General features: G+C 40.3%; 1 protein-coding gene across 1 annotated transcript in view; it reads left to right on the plus strand.

Annotated features, from left to right (window-relative positions):
- The first annotated feature begins 5,242 nt into the window (after window positions 1–5,242).
- OTUD4 (OTU deubiquitinase 4) overlaps window positions 5,243–20,162 on the plus strand; it is a 42,330-nt gene continuing 27,410 nt past the window's right edge. The window contains exons 1-5 of the mRNA XM_004420881.3: window positions 5,243–5,560; window positions 9,800–9,883; window positions 12,637–12,687; window positions 18,193–18,239; window positions 19,131–19,203. Coding sequence (XP_004420938.1) covers window positions 5,402–5,560; window positions 9,800–9,883; window positions 12,637–12,687; window positions 18,193–18,239; window positions 19,131–19,203 — 414 coding nt within the window. The 5' untranslated portion in view covers window positions 5,243–5,401. The remainder of the gene's footprint in view (window positions 5,561–9,799; window positions 9,884–12,636; window positions 12,688–18,192; window positions 18,240–19,130; window positions 19,204–20,162) is intronic.

A 20,162-nucleotide genomic window follows, 5' to 3' on the forward strand; every position in this document is an offset into this window, starting at 1 on the left:
TTCCCAAATTTTCAGAAAACAATATTTCTGAACTTTTCAGAAAAAAAAATTATGCTCTGTTCAACTCAGGAAGTAACTTTTGTAAATAAGTTTTATTTGGCCCCCAATATTACTACCTATTTAACATGGGAAGAAAAATATGCTAGAATACATAGACTAAGTAGTTGTTTCAAGAATAGCAACAAAAAATGGTTGGTTAAGTAAGTTTATTTTTCTCTCACAAAATAGTCTAGAGATGAGTGGTGCAAGCTTTACAGGCCAGGAAGCATTTAGGGACCCTGGTTCCTTCATCTCCTTGCTCTGTTATCTCTTAGGGTGTTGTCTGTGTATGATGAATGCTGGCTTAGTTTCAACCATGTTTTCAAACCAGCTCACAGGAAAGAGAGTAGAGGGCAGGAAGCTTTCTCTTTAAGGAGATGACCCCCAGAAGTTAAACTCATCAATTCTACTCACATCCCACTGGCCTAAAATAGTCACTTGGTCACATTCAGTTCCAAGGTGGGTTGGGAAATGTGGTCCAAAGCTGGGCGGCCATGTGCCCAGCTAATATTCAGGATAAAAAAATGGGAAGTGGAGGATAATTAGTAGTCTCTAGCACATAGGATCTGAAAGAAATAGGTCTTTCTTCATAAAATAGGTTTTTTGTAGGATTCAATTACTTGAATTTTGATAGAAAATAAACCAAAATGCTATGAGGCCATAAAGCCCAGACATTCTTAGGTTACTCTATCTTTGTAAAGGAGTTTATAATTAAAAAAAAAAAAACTCCACTTACTGGCTAGTTTACTGGAGAAATAGTGAAACCACTAAGGATATTAAATCAGTGATTATTTTCAAGAATTATTGAAATACATTCTATGTCTACCTAGTAAGGAGAAACAATGGAGTATTTTTTTTTAAACTTTATTTATTTCCCCCCCCAAAGCCCCAGTAGATAGTTGTATGTCATAGTTCCACATCCTTCTAGTTGCTGTATATGGGACTTGGCCCCAGCATGGCCGGAGAAGCGGTGCATCAGTGCGCGACCGGGATCCGAACCCCGGCCGCCAGCAGCGGAGAGCGCGCACCCAACCGCCAAGCCACGGGGCCGGCCCACAATGGAGTATTATATTTGTATTGTTTATTGATTGCTGTGTAACAAATTATTCCAAAATTTAGGAGCTTAATACAACAAACATTTATTATCTCATACAGTTGCTGAGGTCAAGAATCTCAGAAGCTCAGAATTAAGAATATCAGGGCTTAGCTGGATGGTTCTGGTTCAGGGTTTCTCATGAGCTTGCAGTCAAGATTTCCGCCAGGGCTGCAGTCATCTCAAAGTTTGACTGGGTTGGAGGATTCACTTCAAAACTGACTTACATGGTTGTTGGCAGGAGGCTCCAGTTCCCTACCAGGAGAATCTCTCTATAAGTCTGCTCAGGACCCGTAGCAACCAGCTTACACCAGAGTGAGTTCTATGAGAGAGGGAGTGTAAAAGAGCAAGCAAAATGCCTGAAGTGTCTCTGATAACCTGATTTCAGAAGTGACATCCTGTCATTTTTCTCTATTCTACTGATCACGCACACCAACCTTGGTACAAGGTGAGAATGATTATACAAGAGCATGAACACCAGGAATCAGGGATCACTGGGGGCCGTCTTAGGGGCTGGCTATCAAAAAACCTAACCTTTTATTGGAAAAAAACTCCACAAAATCTATCACTTTTTGAAACAAAAAAATTCTATCTAGGGGGCCGGCCCAGTGGCGCAGCGGTTAAGTGCGCGCACTCGGCTTCGGCGGGGATCGCAGGTTCAGATCCCGGGTGCGCACCCATGCACCGCTTGTCAAGCCATGCTGTGGCGGTGTCCCATATAAAGTAGAGGAAGATGGGCACAGATGTTAGCCCAGGGCCAGTCTTCCTCAGCAAAAAGAAGAGGATTGGCAGGATTGGTGTAGAGGTTAGCTCAGGGCTGATCTTCACAAAAAAAAAAAAAAAAAATTCTATGTAGTACAATTATTAGCTCCAAAGTTTGTCAGAACAAACAAACTTGAGGTATTAACCGTGTACAAGAAAACAAAGTTAGTTAACACATTTGCATAAGATGAATTTGATTAATTTCATTAGGTTCTCAGGAGCATTGAATGTTTCAGGTTTTATTTGATTAAAATGCCTGTTTAACGAGTTCTTCACTTTTGCTGGTCAGAAATGGTTTCCTCAGAGCAAACATTTTCAATCAGATGTGGTTTCTTGAAAAGTTTCAGAAGTTAATAGTAATAACTAAAGATCTTTTGAGACTAAATGAGTTTCTGTAAGTTTTGGTACAGTTTAAAGTCATAGGATCTTTTAACGATGCCTGAAGGGTGAGCTATATTTGGGGATTTGGCATACAGAGGGTCTGTCTTGGATTAGGTCTCAAAATACCTAAAGGATTTCCTTAAACAGGCCCAGGGTCATATACGACAGGTGTTTTACTTCTAATTTTGGAACCAGTAGCAGTCAGTTTAGAGGGAGGTTGTACTGCACTCATTCAGCAGGAGTGAGGACAATAAGTAATTCTGCCAAGGCATCAAGCGTAGAAAAGACAGGAAAAGTATTATTCTTCTAATACTTCTGATAACAAACCATCTTTTTACAAGATAACATAGAATTTGGATGAATTCTAATAAAGGCCTCTGTTTTCTTAGTATTCATTAAAAGTATAATTCATTAAAAAAATACTGCAAGTGGACTCTAGTGTCTAGTTCTATACTAGAATACTTATTTAAATGATCACGTCCATTCTTATTTTGATTATACCACTGTCAGTGAATTAAATTTTTGCGATGTAAAATAAAGACATTGTAGATTAATGATATATTTAGTGTCCTTTTCTTTTCAAAGTATTTCAAAGGAATTTTGGGGCTTTAGAAGATGGTGATATTACTTTATTAAAAAACATACACGTGAAAGCACTTTTAAACGAGATTAAAACATGGTCTTAAAATAGAAAATATGCCTGAAACACTATTAGCCACCCAAAATGAAATTATTGTGCATATAAAAGTTAGCAAAACTTTTTATTTGAATGACTTTTTAAAGAATTAAAGCAATATAATCATGAACATTTCAATTACAAAACAATGGTTGATAAATTTTCAAATGTGAAGTCCCTGGAAATATAAGTTTCTAATACATCCTCAAGATATTCAGCGATGCAATCTTAGCATGATACATACAATAGATTTCCCGTACATACATATAGAATATGAGGTTAGCTTCAGAAATTCTTAATGAAGGAATATTAAAATAAATGTCAGGAAAGGCATGGTTTTCTTTCGGCATATCAGAAAGTCTGTTGCTTATAAAATTAATACTATAGAATCTACTCATTTTAGGAAGTCAATATTTAAGCTCTACGGTTTAGATATTACTGTACTTTTAATTCCTCTGTAAGTTTAAAAGGCAAACCATGTTTAAAAAAAAGGCAAACCATACTGTACCCAGTGGCAATACTCGGTAATCCTTTTTGAGTGGAATGATAAGTATATGCAATGTAAATATTTTTAAAGAAAGAAAAGAAACAGGTTTGACTTGAAAATAGATTTTCCTAAAAATGATTCCAAAGTGTTTCTCTATCGCGTGCAAAATTTCATATTGGGACAAGAAAATTCATTTAGGTCACAATAACTTTTGTATTCTCTAAAAACAGCACAATTGTCTCGAATCTTTAAACATTAAGAAATCAAATTTAGAAGCACCAAGTGAATACACGAGTCATTAATTGCTTGCACCGAAAGTACTAAAAGCAAATTTCTGAATTAGAGTTTTCAGCAATTTGCGTTGGACTCGCACCATCTGGCATGTCTTGCCCCATTCCAAAGAGTTTATTTGACTACGTATCTAAACCTACAATAACCCTCCACTTTTCCCTTTTTTTCCCCACCCTCCAATCCCCCATGGCCTCAAGACTGGAGATGTTACGATTAACCACGTATTTAAATAATTAGGACACCGGATGCTGCTGTATTTCAGCAAAATAAAATTCTGTTGTCACAAAAACATGCTGGATAAATTCTGGGTTCTAAGGCATAACTTGTCATCCAGCTTCGAAGGGTGGGAAGTGCAGCTGGAAGCCTCGAGCACTGCTGGAACCCATGGCAAATCCAGCACGTTATCAAGCAATTACAAGATGAATTTTTTAAGAAAAAAAAATCTAACTTTTTCAGACCAGCGACATCTCTTTGTGCTGCGGTGTGAACTACAGCGGCAGGGTGAACAAAAATGTCTGTGGCAAAGGCATCATCTTGCCATAGGGCGTGAGCTGTACTTCTATCTAATAGGAATCAGCAGTCCACGGTTGATTTACGGACAGCCTGTGTCGTCCTATGGTGCCAGGTTCCAGGAGCCTTCGCCAATTAGCTCTATTTTCTGCTTAAGCCGTTAAAGCCACCTCCATGGAAACGCCAGAAGAGGCCGGGGGGAGGGGAGCAGACAGGTGCGCCCTCTGTTTGGGAGTACACAAAGGGCCGACCTAGCCGCCGCTGTGTCCCTGGCAACTCCACGCACGCAGCGCGCGCGCATTTCCCGCGGCCCCGCGGCGCAGTGGGTGGCCGGGCGGGCGGGGCGGGACGGCGCGCGAAGGTCGTCGCGCGTCGGCTCGTGGAGACCCTCGGCCCGCTCGCGGACGCGGCGCCCGGGAAGCGCGAAGCCGGCTCCGGGCGGCGGCGGCGCCCGCGCTGTAGGGACTTGTAGTCCGCGTGCCTCCGGGCGCCTCCCCCGGGTAGGCCGGCCCGCGTGTCCCCGCCCGCCGCAAGCCGACTTCCTGCCGCTGCCAAAACTACACCTCCCGCCGTCCTCTCTGCTGTCGGGCCGAAAGCGAAAACAAATTCTGGACTGCGAGGGTGCTGTCCTCCGCCGGGCGCCCCCACCCGCTCCCCGCCCCTCCGGCGCCCTCCTGCGAGGTGGGGAAAGGAAAAGCCGCGGCTTTCTCTTTTGGCTTCCTCGGCTCCCAGTGTGGGGAGCGCGCGGGGGACGCAGGCCTCGCTTCACCTCAGCCGGCCCCGCGCGCGGCGGGTGGAGGTTTCCTCGCCTCCCCCTCGTCAGGACGAGGAAACTTGTGGGGGCGGAGACCCCCGGCCCAGTTCCTGAGCCGGGCGGCGAGGCCACGGGGAAGTGACTGCTCACGCTCGGGTTTTCTTTGATTTTTCCCCCGTCCCCCTGGGCGCGTGGTCCCCCGGGCGGCGGCCGCGTGCGCGCAGCCATGCATTAGGCAGGGCTCCCCTATGCGCGCGGAGAGCGCGGACCGCCGGGCCGCTGCCGCCGCCTGCCGCCGCCCGCGGAGCCCGAGCCGCCGCCCGTCCTAGGCCGGGGCGTCGAGGAGCCGGCGGCGCGGCCATGTGGGGCTAGCCCGCACCGCGCCTGGCCTGCAGCGGAACCGGCAACATGGAGGCGGCCGTCGGCGCCCCCGACGGCGGGGACCAGGGCGGCGCGGGGCCCCGCGAGGACGCGACGCCCATGGATGCCTATCTGCGGAAGCTCGGCTTGTATCGGAAACTGGTCGCCAAGGACGGGTCGTGCCTGTTCCGGGCCGTGGCGGAGCAGGTAATGGGACGAGGGGCGGGGATGGCGGGCGGCGGGGCTGGGTGGGAGAGCGGCCGGCGGCGGCGGGCAGCTGTCCGGGCCGCCCACGGCTGGGGCTGCGCGTGGCCCCGCTGTCGTCACAGCGGCCCATTGTCACGCCGGAACGGGACACTGCCCTGGGTCTGGAAGCTGTAAATCGAAACTTACAAACCCGTAAATTAACTGGGTGTCGCTCCTCCTGGTGAAGAGGTAACGAGTTGAGGGTAACCTGTGAGGCCTGCTGAGAGCGTGGACAGTTGATGGATTGCTGGGGACTTGGCAAGATGATTCTTTACCGTTCTGTTCCGCGTTCACCTTCTCTTCGTTTTATAAGCACAGCGTTCGTACCAGTCCACCAGATGTTTACTAGAGGAGGTGGTGCACCAGCCTTTACCCGGAGAACATTCTTTTTTTCTGTTCCTGGACTTTGGAATGTGGGGTAGTCAAGCCCGCTGATGTCCGCTTGAATCAAGAGGGGAAAAATGTGCAGTTTGGGAAAGCCAGCCTTTTAAAAATATAGAATGTTTTAAAGAATTATCTTTGAGTAGCTTCCACACTTTATTATGCTCTGCAAGGCAGTGTAGGTATACTAAAAAATAATTTGCTTTTTAAGAAACTCGTGTTTTGGTGTTGGTAGTGGGAAGGGTATGACTGGGAGTTCTCTGGGCCCTTTTTGACCTTTTTTTCCCTGTTAATGGTCAAAATCGCTTTCTAACACAATTGTTTAGGAAGGTGTTTCTGATTTTTTTGGTAAGAGAGCTTATTCCGTGTTATAATACTGTGTGGTTGGTAGGTATACAGTCACCAAAACGCATCCTATGTTGGAAAATAGCTGCTGAAATAGTTGGATAAAAGTTTCACATTACTGCGCTGGTGTGTATTTCATACCTTTCACAGTTTGCTTTCCTTTTGGCCTAAGATCCACTCCTCCCCTCTCCTCTCCTTCCCTCCCGTGGAGTTTTTATGTTTCTGTTTTTCTCACCCTTTTTGAATGTTAAATAGCTTTCAGAATTTCTCTTTGTGAGTAAATGTTTTACTTAACGTCTGCAGCCCATTCTCATTTTTTTCAACGTCGAAAGGTTAGCCATTTATTTTCCAAAGGCCCTCGTTTTCACATCAGTACCATAAAATCTTATTTTAAAACAAGAAATTGATTTAGCTGGTAGGAACCTTTGTATTATGTTGCAGGCATTGTCATTCAGACATTCTTGGTAAAGCTTCCCAAATCAAGCTCTGTCTTTTTCAGGTTATTAGATTTTTTTCGTAATGGAAATTTAGAATGTTCCAATGTTGCTGTGGGATGAGTTCACACACAGCCACCCCAGTCTTTACTATTAGTAGGTAAACAGTCTGTCCCGTTTGTGAATTTTCCGGATCTCCATCTGTCCTGCTTCCTATGCCTCAGCCTCCCTGGACTCCAAAGCAGCTCCAGAAGCAGAGAGAAGAGGTGGAAGTGAATTCAACCCCTATTTATACATATTGGAAGCTCTAGCAAAAGTTCGGTGAGGAAGGAGGTAGAAGCAAATAGAAATAAGACACTTATTTGGAGTTGGATTATCCAGATCCTAGTTTGTATTGAAGCAGAAGGTGTGTCTGATTTCAGTATTATATGCCATAGTTAATTGGCGAACTTGATTATTACAGAAGCATCTCTGTTATCGTAGTGGGATCTCTATTTTTAAGTGGAAAGGGGCAAGAGCTAGTTAGACTAATTTACTGCTAGCATTCAGATAACACATTTTATTGTATCTTGTTGTAATGGGATTTAAGTTAGGCAGAAGGGAATATCCTCTCCAATTACGTGATACTGATTTTTAGCGTACTGAGCTTGGAAAGCTTAATACCTTGAATTTTGGGGAAGCTCAAGTCTTCAGTAGACATGGCCTAAGGGTGTAGCCCTCATTTCCAAAGGCAGAGTGTGGGGCGGGGGGAGTAACACCAACCTCAGGCTGCCCTTTAAAAATCTACAAATGATTTACCTTTTTGCCAACAATTTCTCCAAAAATATTAAAATGATTTAGCATTTCTAAGAAGGAGTCAGAGTAAGTACTCTAAATGGCAGTCTTCGGATGGGGGGGTGAGGAGAGACTTGAATTAGGAGCAGTCTTTCCCTCCAAATTACTTGATTTAGGTAGGTCCTTCCCTTTTTACGCTTCTGGACTTGGGCCTGCAGGAGGCCTGACCTGAATCAGCTCCTGGCCATGGAGCTAAAAATAGGGCACTCTTAGAGGGCTTGCTAAAGCAGTGTGTCTCAGCCTTTCCCAGTGTTTATCACTATCTTGTCCCAAGCAAAGATTGGAAAGCCTCCTATTTCTAGCTTATTTTCATTTACATAACAATTTGCAGAGATGCTTGTCATACCATTTGAATTCTTCCCTGAGTATCCTTGAAATTGCACTGTATTATACTTTTTAAACAGTATTATACTTTTAAACAGTCATTTAACCTTCTCTTGCAGTGCATCAATTTGTAAAACACCAGCACCCTACATCTTATGGAAGTTGCTGGGGGTTTTGCTTCTAACAGGTTCGGGTTTCATGTGCTAATAAAATCTTTGTTAAAAGAGGAGGAAAAACAGATATGCCTGCCATTGTTTTTGATGGAAAATAAGCTTTATTCACTTATGTCTGCCACCTGTTGCTAGGTAAATGGCTTTAAGACTAGCTTCACTTTGCTAACAGCAGGAAAGCCCTATCAGATGACACTGTGGTTTACTCAAACTAATAATACCGTGATTCATAATAGTGTCTAACATAGCTTCTGTGAAAGAAGTGTTGCTAAATGTCCTTTGTTGATTTGGCAAATTGTGGGGTGGTTATTTTTACATATGGACAGTCCTTCTAGTGCTGAAAGCTTAGAATATGTGAGGAGGCTTTTTAATAGTTCCCAAGACAGCAACGTAGGTACACTCAGTTAAGCTGAAAACCAACTAGTATACTGAAAACAAACTCATTGCTGACCTCAGCTAGTGCATCTTCAGTGTATCTCAATGTAAAGGGACATACTAGCTGCCAGACAGTTGTGCCTCTGGTTCTAGGGGTATAAATGAGCCTTGGTTGTTATCCAAAGAGACCGTAAAGTGTGCGTCAAGTGTGCAGCTGGAGCCTCGCTTTTCCTGAATTCTCTGCTCACCCTGAACGTGAGGGAGAATCACTCTATTGGAGCTTTAACTCTTAAAGCTACTTTATATTAATAAAAATTCTCAAGAGGCCTTGGTAGTAGTTTGAGGTGCAGTTATTTTAAATGTGTCAGGTTTTTTTCCCGCCACCATAACCCTTTTGGGTACCAGGAACACCTTCATTTGAGACACTTAGTAATAGAAAATAATTTTAATCTCCTTTTTTAAGCATGGTAGTTAAAATACTGGATGCTAGCCAAAGGGTTCCTAAGCATTTGATAATATTAGTTTGTTTCAAATCAAAGCTTTAGAATTTTAGTAAGAGACAAAAATGCCAATAAGTTATCCTTTTGTGGAACTAGTTGTTTAACAAGAATGTAAAGGCCACAAAGTGAGGATTTGCATCATCTTGGTAGTGTGGCTTATTTCAGGTGGTGCTTTTTGATTTGGGGCATAAGAGCAAGTTTCAAGGCTATTGGGATGACAACACACAGCAGCATGTTTGCATCCTGTCTGCTGCCCACTGGGTGTTCTTTCAAGCGTCAGGTAAGCCTGACAGCTAAGGATATAAGAATGAGTGCCTTAATTTTTCTGACACTTCGGTGGACCTTTTTCTACATAAGGCAAGTAACTCAAAATTATTGGGAAAAAGAAGTCTATCTTTTTCAGGCTTAAAGCCTCAAGGGGGATTCCTGCTGAAGTTGCCTATTTGTTGTCTTTTCCAACAAGCATAGGATGAAGCTAAGCACTGTGGAGCAGGGATTCTGTTAGCCTAGCTTTGTGAGAGCAAGGTTACAGTAGAGGGCTGGCCGGGAGAGGAGTGTCTTAAGTTTACAAAGGAGTGATTCCAGTGATCTGAAGGAGAAATGGTAATAAGCTGTTTAAGCTTAAGAAGTACTACTGTTTATATATGTCATGTCATCTCTGTGATTAGAGGAAGAGGTGGGAATGAATAAAGATCTAGAAATTATAGAAAGGGAAATGGAGGGAGACTGATGACTATTGGTTACGAGGTTATTTTGGGTGTGAAAGGCGGTACTCGGTTGCCACTTAAATCCTCTTAACACAATGCTTATTAATAGTGTGTTGCTTTTCCTTTTCAGGTCTTGCACTCTCAGTCCCGCCATGTTGAAGTCAGAATGGCCTGTATTCACTATCTTCGAGAGAATAGAGAGAAATTTGAAGCGGTAATTTGTAATTTTAAACACGTAATGGTGTCTTGACTTCCATTTACATTTCAGCCTTTAGAAGTGGTCTAGTGGGATTTCACAGGCTGGATCTTCATGTGGGTTATGAAAATAACCTTTATAAAAAAGAATTGCTTTATTGAATTTATTGTGATATTTTTTAGGCCATTTTGTGGAATTCATTTATTCAGACGTTTAGAAAGCTATGGCAGAAAAGACACTGAGCTGTGGAGGATGGAAAGATGACTTGGGCAGGATCCTTGCATATTAAGAGTGACATGGAATTAGGTGTTGTGGTTAATAGAGTTTTCTATGATTGGTAACCCCCTATGAATTTAAGAAATTTCAGACTTGGAGTATAAGAAATATGCTGAGCATAGCTAATACTGAGCCTTTAATTTTATCACAAGGGCTTTATAGATTTTTAATTTTCAGGGTTCGTCACTGTGATGATATGAATCACATTATCAGAACACTAATTATGTAGATAACAATTAATAGTTAATAGAATATTGTATAACAATTCACTGTAATTTTCTCAGTAGTATGTAGTAGGCTGTGCAATAAGATGCCACAGTGACCTGTTTTCATTTTACATTGAAAACCTTATAGGATTTACTAGTTATTGGTTGTGTGACCTAGAATTATGTCATCTGACAACTTTCAGTGGTATTTTTCCCTGTTGACTGCCAAAAGAACATTGACACTTGGCAAATAACTCAATTTTAAGACTTACTAGGTAAATAGTTCTTAGTTTGGATGTGCTCTTGGGTTGGGGTTCGGTATTCAAGCAAAATATTACTATTGGTGACATTTTTCTGGGTGCCATGTTATAAGATGGACAGTAATATATTCCAGGAAGGAGAGTAACCTGCTTGATCAGATTTGAAAACTCGTCTTATCAAAAAGAAACTGGTAATGTGAAGGCTAGGTAAGAGAGTATTAGGGTGTGGCGGTGAAGAGGGGAGGAAGTGGAGTGGTCTTTAAGTATTTGAAGACATTGCAAGTGAATTAATCATTATTATTGGCCCCAGAGGGTAAAACCCTGTTGACAGTAATGGAAATTGCTCACATTGATTGAGTGCTTACTGTGTGCCAGGCATTGTTTGAAGTGCTTTGCATATATTTATTTAGCCTTTAGTCTTATGAGGTATCAAAGGTTGAAAGTTCGAATGGGGAAAGTTTCGCTTTCCTTATAATAAGTACCTTCTAACCGTTTCTACTGGCTAGAATTGGGAAAGACTGTCACAGGAAGAGTGAGTGTGCCTTGTTAGGACGATGTTTAGTCGGGGCCTAGATAGATACTTATTTGAAAGGAAAACCTCAGATTGGATGCCGGCTGTGTCAGAACACTACTTAGGTCTTTTCCAACTTTAAATGGTTCTCTGGGTTGTTTTTTTTTTTAAATCTATAAATAATCACCTAATATAGAACGGTAGCCTCTGATTGGTGGGATATTTAAAATATGTGGCTATTTTCTTATAAGTAAGTATTATATGTGTTGAAACTTAAGATACTCTTTGGAAATTTGACAGTATACAATCTATAAAAGAATCAATCTCAATCTTAAAAAAAATGCATGGGCGTTTAAAAGATTTTTATGGACTGGGTAGTGTACTTTAATGTTTTTAAGTGTATCACTTTGCTAAATTAACGAATTGTAATTTAAATAAAATTGAATTTGGTGTTTCAGACGAATGTCTTTCAGAGCTTTCTCAATTAAATTAGTGCAGTCACTGTGAGGAAAAAAACGTTATCACGTAGCTTGAATAAACTCAATTTTATTTTTATTTATTTATTAATTTTTTTGGTAGGAAGATTGGCTCTGAGCTAACATCCATTGCCAATCTTCCTCTTTTTGCTGAGGAATATTAGCCCTGAGTCAAAATCTATGCCCATCCTCCTCTATTTTGTATATGGGACACCGCCACAGCATGGCCTGACAAGTGGTGCATAGGTCCGAGCCCTGGATCCAAGCCCATGAACCCCGGGCCACTGAAGTGGAACGTGAACTTAACCACTAAGCCACTGGGCCGGCCCCAAACTCAATTTTATTTTTATGTTAAAGTAACAGTGAAGTAAGCTGTATTAAAAATCTTGTTGATTCTTCAAAATAGCTGTAGCATTATTGGTTCTCATCTCTGTTTTTAGTATAACTGACCTAAGAGACAGGGGATATTCATATCTGTATTAGTAAACTCATATTTCTCAGCTAGCGTATCTGTCTTTGCTTAATTCTCTTCTATGCATTGGTCGTTACCAAGTTAATCTTAAAGTGCTGCTTTTATCATGTACTTTTTCTGTTCATAATGTCACCTGCAGTAACCTTGAATTGCCTCCTCCTTCAGTTGAAAGTCCTACCTGGACTCGAGGTCCCTCATAAACAGGTGTCCACCTGAGTTCGCACCTCTCTCACTCTGCTCTCCCCACCAACTTGCCCTGTTCCTGCTGGCCAGGTTGAGCCTGTCTTCCCACCACAGTGCCCTCGCTGCCTCACCCCACATTGTCCCTATGCCCATCCAGATTCTGTCTAGGAAGCGTTTTCTGAAAGTGTTTCCTTCTTTAAATTCTTTTGTATGTTTATGATTTTTACTTAATGATTTGTATATATTTTTATATTTAGATTTTATATATGTATATTTTTACTGTTATTAATGTATCCAACGTTTCTGTAAGAGCTCAGTAATTCACAGTGAAGAGGTTAACTGTTGTTTTGATGTATTCCTAATAGACTTTTTTTTTTTTTTTTGCAGTTTATAGAAGGGTCATTTGAAGAGTATTTAAAACGTTTGGAAAATCCACAGGTATGCAATAATCTTCTAATTTCTGTTTTTTACATATTCAAATAATGTATTCAAAATTCATTAAAATGTAAGGTTAATATTACAGTGTGTGGAGGGGTTACAGTGAGTTACTGTTTCCTTATAAACATTTCTTAGGTGCACATTTTATGCAGCATTTAATTGGAAGACAGTTGGAGCTGTGTACTGTGCACTGGAGATCTTGCCTCACTAAGGACAGAGTTGTGCTATCTTTTTCTTTGTCATAATGGCATGTGAATGTAGCATAGAAGACCTGAAATGACACTGGTGGTGGTTTTCGGGATGCTGTGTTGATATGTGTATGGGGCTTGGTGGACAGGGCAAGATTTGATTGCTTCCTTAGGCAGCTGAGAAGACAGGTTCATTTTGGAGGTTCCATTTCCCATGATCAACTTGAGAAGGAGGAAGAGACTTGAGAGTAAAAGGGCAGCATGTCCCCACCAAGTCCCACTGCCACACTTTCTCAGTCGTGTAGAAGTTTAAAAGAATTTTCTTTTTTTCCTGTTTAAAACTAATATTCTCCCTGTAAAAACACAGGTATGAAATGCCATGTAGGATGCTATGTAGAATGTTCCATCATCCCCAGAGGTAATCACTGTTAAGTGTAAAATGACATGACCAAAGGAAGAAGCTAAGAAGAGGAGTCAGGTAGGGAGGAAGGGGAATAATAACATAGGAATAGGGTGTTTGATCAACAGTTGGTGTCTCCATTTGATTCCCTAACACTAATTTGAGTGCTTGTTGTGGGCCAGGAATTGCTAGGCACCCTGGGGATGCAGAGGTAACTGGGATTTGGATACTGTTCTCAGGAGTTTCCCTGTATTAGGGAAGAATATCTAACACAAGTGAGAAAGTGCGTGTGTCATAAGAATGTAGGCATTCAGAGTTTTATTTCTAGCTGGGTAGGCAAAGCAAGAGTTGAAGAGTGAGTTGGCATTTAAAATCTGAATAGATTCTGAATAAGAAATGCCTGGGGTGAAGGGCATTTCCAGGTAGTGAAAATTGTGAGCAAGGTAGATTCAGAAAGCAGTTCAGATAGTGTGGAGCATGGAGCATGCGAAGGTAGGAGGTCATGAGAAATAAGTCAGAGGGCAGGCTGTGGGCCAGATCATGGGAGAGCCTTCCATGCTGGGCTCAGTAGTTTTGAGCTTATGCTTTAGGCCTGCATTTCTCAGAGTGTGAGCTACAGAGCAGCTGCATCAGAAGCACCTGAGGTGGCTGTAAAATGCAGATTCCCTGGCCTCTATTCCAGACCTGAGTCAAAGTCTCTGTGCCTGGGGCCTGGGAATCTGGCATTGGGAAGCCTTTCCAGTTTTCTGAGGCAGGAAGTGAGTATGTTTTTGTTCACTGCTGTGAACTGAGAATAGTGCCTGGCATTTTTGTTGACAGTCTGAATGGATGGATGGAAGAATATTGTGTAAGAATGGTTTGGAGGTGGATGAGACTAGAGGCAGGAAGACCAATTGCAGTGGTTTTAAAAAAAATTGTTTAATACATGGAAAATATGCACACTATTTATTAAGTATAAAAAAAGGAATAGTATAGTATTATTCCAGTTTTGGAGACAGATACCCTCTGATGAAGGCCTTTTCTCTAACTCCACCCCGAGTACATTTTTATTTCAGTGATTTTGAAACTGAGTTTTGCCTGCATATGATGGTCACAAATTCATTTTCCTGAAGATTATGTTTTTTCTTTCAGTTTATAAGCCTCTTTGAAGGCAAGGATTGTATATTTTATTGCTTTTGGAATTCCCATTGGTACCTTTCAATTTGGGGTGCCTAATTGATGATCAATTTGTGTGTGTTGAATGAATGTTAAATCCATATTGCATTATATGTAACAGATAGGAACGATAAACACCAGAATGTTAACAGTTATCTCTAGGCAGTAATATTACTGCTGATTTTTACTTCTTTTGTAGAAAATAAAGGAAATGACAAAAACCATTTATTTTTTAATCAGAAAAAACCCCACAGTGTTATTTTGTAGTAATCTTGTGCAGCATTTCAGACTGTTGGGATATGAGGGTCTGAGAAGGGGCAGACATAATGGGAGTGGAGAGAAGGGGACAGAGGGAGGAAATGAAGTAGTGTGAACTGCACTGAGACTGAGTGGGGAGTCTGCGCGAGAGGAAGGAGGGAGAGTTGCTGTGATTTTTTGAGCACATTGGACAGGTGCCTCCTTCCCAGGGTGCTGGCTGGCCAGACTTTTTATTCTTTTGACACTCCTCTCCCCAGTCTGATCAAACCTTCTGAACAGTTTTGTTCTTCATTATTAGCAACAAAATTTATGTCTTCATTTGTTTCTCTTTCTCTCTGATATATGGGATGTATGAAATGAAAAGAGAAGTATGGTTGATGGATAAATTCCATTGCTTCATCCAGTTCTCAAGAGAAAGCATCTTTATCCTTTTACTTAAAGTATCAGTGGAGCATTTGGAAAAGTGCCTCAGACTTTTTGCAAGAATATATTTTTGTCAGCTTTACTGAGATAAAATTGTCATACGATAAAATTCACCAATTTTAAGTGTATAATTTGATGAGATTTGACAAATGTATACAGTTGTGTAACCACCACCACAAACATCGTATAGGATGTTTCCATCAATCTAGAAAGTTCCTTATGCCCTGTTGCGCTTAATCTCCTTCCCCCACCCCCTGGCTCTCAGCAACCACTGATCTGCTTCCTAAGTTTTGACTTGTCTAGACTCATATAAATGGAATGATATAGTTTGTATTCTTACGTGTCTGGCTTCTTTCATTTAGCATAATGGAAACACTTTGAGATTCATCCATGTTGTTGTGGGGAGGAGTAGTTCTTTTTTATTGCTGAGTGGTCGTTCATTGTATGGATGTACTGCAATTTGTTTATCCATTTACAGTTGATGGATACTTGGGTTTTTTCCAGTTTTGGGCTGTTATGATTAAAGCTGTTAAGAACATTTGATTATAAGTCTTTGTGTGGACATATGTCTTCTTTTCTCTTGGATTAATACCTAGGAGTGGAATTGCTGGGTCATATGGTAAATGTATGTTTAACATAATGAGCAACTGCCAAACTGTTTTTCAAAGTGGCTCTGCCATTTTGCTTTCTCAGCAACAAGTGAGAATTCCAATTGCTCTACATCTTCGTCAGCACTCCATACTGTTAGCTTATTAAATTGTAGCTGTTTTAGCGGTTGTGTAGTGATATCATGTGATTTTAACTTGCATTTCTCTAATAATGTTTGAGCATCTTTTCATGTGCTTTTCATCTGCCATCCATATATCTTTTGGTGAAATGTCTGTTCATAGATTTTGCCCGTTTTTTATTATGTTGTTGATTTTATTGAATTATAAGAGTTCTTTATACTGGATATATGTTCTGTATTGGGTATATATTTTGCAAATATTTTCTTCCAATTTGTGTCTTGTCTTTTCATTTCCTTTATAGTGTCTTTTGAGGAACAGAGGTTGGTTTTGATGACTATTTAAGAGCATTCAAATTGTGTTTTTGATATAGTATAGTTCATTAGTTAAAACAGATTTTGCAGGAATGCTTTACTTGCACGCACAGTAAGAAAGTATATCAAACATCATAAAAAGTGCTGAGTAAATAAAATTATAGCCTTAATAGACAGTGGTAGAACATAGATTTTTTGTTTTATAATTTGAAATTGACCCTGGTTAGAGCAGACAAGAAGATAATTATGAAAGCTATTGTTTTCTTAACCAGAGTACAGCAGAATTTCTTCTGCAGATTAAATACTTATAAAATGGTACGTTATTTGAGAGGTAGTATTTTGTTGACACTAGAATAATTTTCCATTTTTCAAAGTGATGTAACACATTTTGCATAAAAGTAGATGTAGCTTGTGTTTGTGATCTAAGCAGACTGGTTTCAGTGAAGGATTTACTCTATGCCAGAGGGTGTCGCTTGTAACAGTTTATGAGAAGCTATGATTGTTAGGCAGACGCCTATTTTAAGAAATCTATTTTAATATATGGCACCCATTTCGTTTTGAAAACCAGAGCCAACTTTTAAGAACTATTAAAATGAGAAGTCTCTGGGGCAAAGATTTTCCTTGTCTGAGATCAAAATATTGTCTAAAATGTTTTTTTTTTTTGGTGAGGAAGATCAGCCCTGAGCTAACATCTATTGCCCAGTCCTCCTTTTTTGCTGAGGAAGGTTGGCCCTGGGCTAACACCTGTGCCCATCTTCCTCTACTTTTATATGTGGGACGCCTGCCGCAGCATGGCTTGATAAGTGGTGCATAGGTCTGTGCCCAGGATCCAAACCTGTGAACCCCGGGCCACCGAAGCAGAGCGCGCAAACTTAACCACTATGCCTCCGGGCTGGCCCCTAAAATCTTTTATCTCAAATTTCTTTTCTTTCAAGGAAAAAGTGGCAGCATTCATTTACCATAGCTCATTATTTTTAGTGACTCTTGGTATTGTGATTACTAATTTCACAAATAGTATAGGAATACATTCTCATGGTAGAAGATTTAATACAGAATGAAGAGTGAAAATCCTTCGTTTTCCCTCCTCTTGAATTCCCTATCTCCACTGTCAGTTTAGAACGTATCCTTCCATTCCTCTTTCTGTGCACATATGCATACATGTTGAACATACCTTTCTGTTTGTTTTACACAATAGGATTATTTTACTATGACATTTTACACTTAATAGTCTGATCTGTTCATATGGGTATACCTCATTCTTTTTAACAATTGCATGGTATTCCATACATAGTGTAGATGAACCATAAATTATTTATTTCTTACCTATTAGTGGAATCTTGGGGCTTTCTTTAAGAAAATTTTTTTTAACTGTTACATATAGCTGCAGTGAACATCCTTGTTTATATACACTTTTGTGGACATATGAAATATTTCTTTAGGATAGGTTTATAGAAGTTGAATTGCTGGATCAAAAAGTATATGGATATTTTAAATTTTGGTATATACTGGCCATTTCCTTCTAAAAGACTTAAAGTGATTCCTTTAGGACTGTTAGAATTTCTGCCTTATTTCAAAACAATTGCTGGGACACTGCTCTCTTTGTACCTTCAATCTCCCTGAAGATAAGAGACCTTCTGCCCTTTTTTATCCTTTCTGATTCCTGAGTTCTGCTTCTGTTGAACGTCTCATTTTCTGGGCACATACCATGTGCCAGCTTCTGTCCTAGGTTGGAGGACAGAGCCCTCGCCTTCAACCGGTTGTCAGCTTAGAGATACACCTCCATGGTCTTGCCACAGCAATAGGAGCTGTCATTCCACATTGTTACTAAGGATTTTTGCAAGAGAGATTTGGGCAGCTTTTTAGTGTCTATTATAGCCTGTTTTATATAAATGTTTTTATAGTTTTCACAATACTAATAGTATTAATGAGCTTTTCTGGCTCATTAGGTATATTGTATAAAGGTATGTATTAAGGTATTGTATAGAGGTATATTGTAAGAAGTATGAGAGACTGATGTGCCAACTGTTTTTTCTTCAATACAGGAATGGGTTGGACAAGTGGAAATAAGTGCCCTTTCTCTTATGTACAGGTAAACACAGTAATAAGGAAACAAAAATAAAGTCAGTGGGAAATTGATATATTCCATTATACTAAAATTGTTAAAATAGCAAAGCAATTTTATGCCTTGGTTGTGATGCATCTTTTCTAAGGTTTTGTGTTTTTAATTGCATAATTTAGAATTTGACATTTAGGTATGTCAACGGTTAGAAATTTTAATTCTCAAAATATTTTTGGAAAGGAATACAGAAGTTTTCCCAGGCCTATAAACTATATCACTTGGGGCCGGCCCCGTGGCTTAGCGGTTAAGTGCGCGCATTCTGCTGCTGGCGGCCTGGGTTCGGATCCCGGGCGTGCACCCACGCACCGCTTCTCCGGCTATGCTGAGGCCGTGTCCCACATACAGCAACTAGAAGGACATACAGCTATGACATACAACTATCTACTGCGGCTGTGGGGGAAAAAATAAATAAAAATTATTAAACTATATCACTTATCAACCTTGTAGAGAAATAATTTCCTACTTTCTCAGGGCTGGTAGCGTTGAATGGCCACTAGAAGAGGCAAAATACCATGTTATCAGTTTTACTACTTTTGCCCAGTAGAGGAGAAGGTGGATGCTTTATTTTTTCTTTTTAAAATGTAAATAAATTTCATCTCCACAATTTCTGCGCTTTGAGGTTTCCTTTTAGAATTTATGTCTGAAGTTACATTTGAAATTTTATTTTTTTAAAAAGATACTTTTAGATAAGTATTTTACAACTTAGTTGTTCCCTTACTATCTTTTGTTTACTGCTCTATCTCCAGTGCCTAGAACATTGCTTGGCATGTATTAGACTCTTGATGAATGAATTAATGAACTATTAAATCTCAATTCATGAAATATATTCCATCAGAAGTAATTTCTAAACATTATTTTCAGGAAAGATTTTGTAATTTATCGAGAACCAAATGTTTCTCCTTCTCAAGTAACTGAAAATAATTTTCCTGAAAAGGTAAGAATTTTTCTAAGTGTTTCTAAAGGATTTAAGTAAAAGAACCACTCAGTTGCCACTTTGACCTCCTGAGCTATAATTTTTAAGTGACTTTTGAAATAAATTTCTGAATGAAGTTCATGATACTGATTTAAGTTCCTGTTAATCGTCGAGTCATACTACTTTATATTTGTTTTTCTCCACACATCATTGTGTTGACCCTTATGACATTTCACTAGAGGAAAAAAAATTGAGATATTAGTGTATATAATTAAAAAAAATTTTTTTGAGGTCACATTGGTTTATAATATGGTGTAAATTTCAGGTGTACATCATTTCAGCTTCTGTATAGACTGCATTGTGTTCACCACCAAAAGTCTTGTTTCCATCTGTCACCATATGTATGTGCCCCTTTACGCCTTTCACCCTCCCCTACCCCCTTTCCCCTCTGGTAACCACCAGTCTGTTCTCTGTATCTATGTGTGTGTTTGTTTATCTTCCACATATGGTATTTGTCTTTCTCTGACTTATTTCGCTTAGCATAATACCCTCAAGGTCCATCCATGTTGTCACAAAAGGCACAATTTGGTTTGTTTTTATGGCTGAGTAGTATTCCATTGTATATATATGCCACATCCTCTTTATCCATTCGTCTGTTGATGGGCGCTTGGGTTGCTTCCAAGTCTTGGCTGTTGTGAATAAGGCTGCAGTAAACATAGGGGTGCATATATATTTTCAAATTAGTGTTTTCATGTTCTTTGGATAAACACCCAGCAGTGGAATAGCTGGATCCTATGGTATTTCTATTTTTAATTTTTTGAGGAATCTCCATACTGTTTTCCATAGTGGCTGCACCAGTTTGCATTCCCACTAGCAGTGTATGAGGGTTCCCTTTTCTCCACATCCCTCCAACGCTTGTTATTTCTTGTCTTGTTAATTATAGCCATTCTGACAGGCATAAGGTGCTTTCTCATTGTAGT

Source organism: Ceratotherium simum, chromosome 12, assembly GCF_057802395.1.
Source record: "Ceratotherium simum simum isolate JZ-2026a chromosome 12, ASM5780239v1, whole genome shotgun sequence".
Lineage (NCBI taxonomy): Eukaryota > Metazoa > Chordata > Mammalia > Perissodactyla > Rhinocerotidae > Ceratotherium > Ceratotherium simum.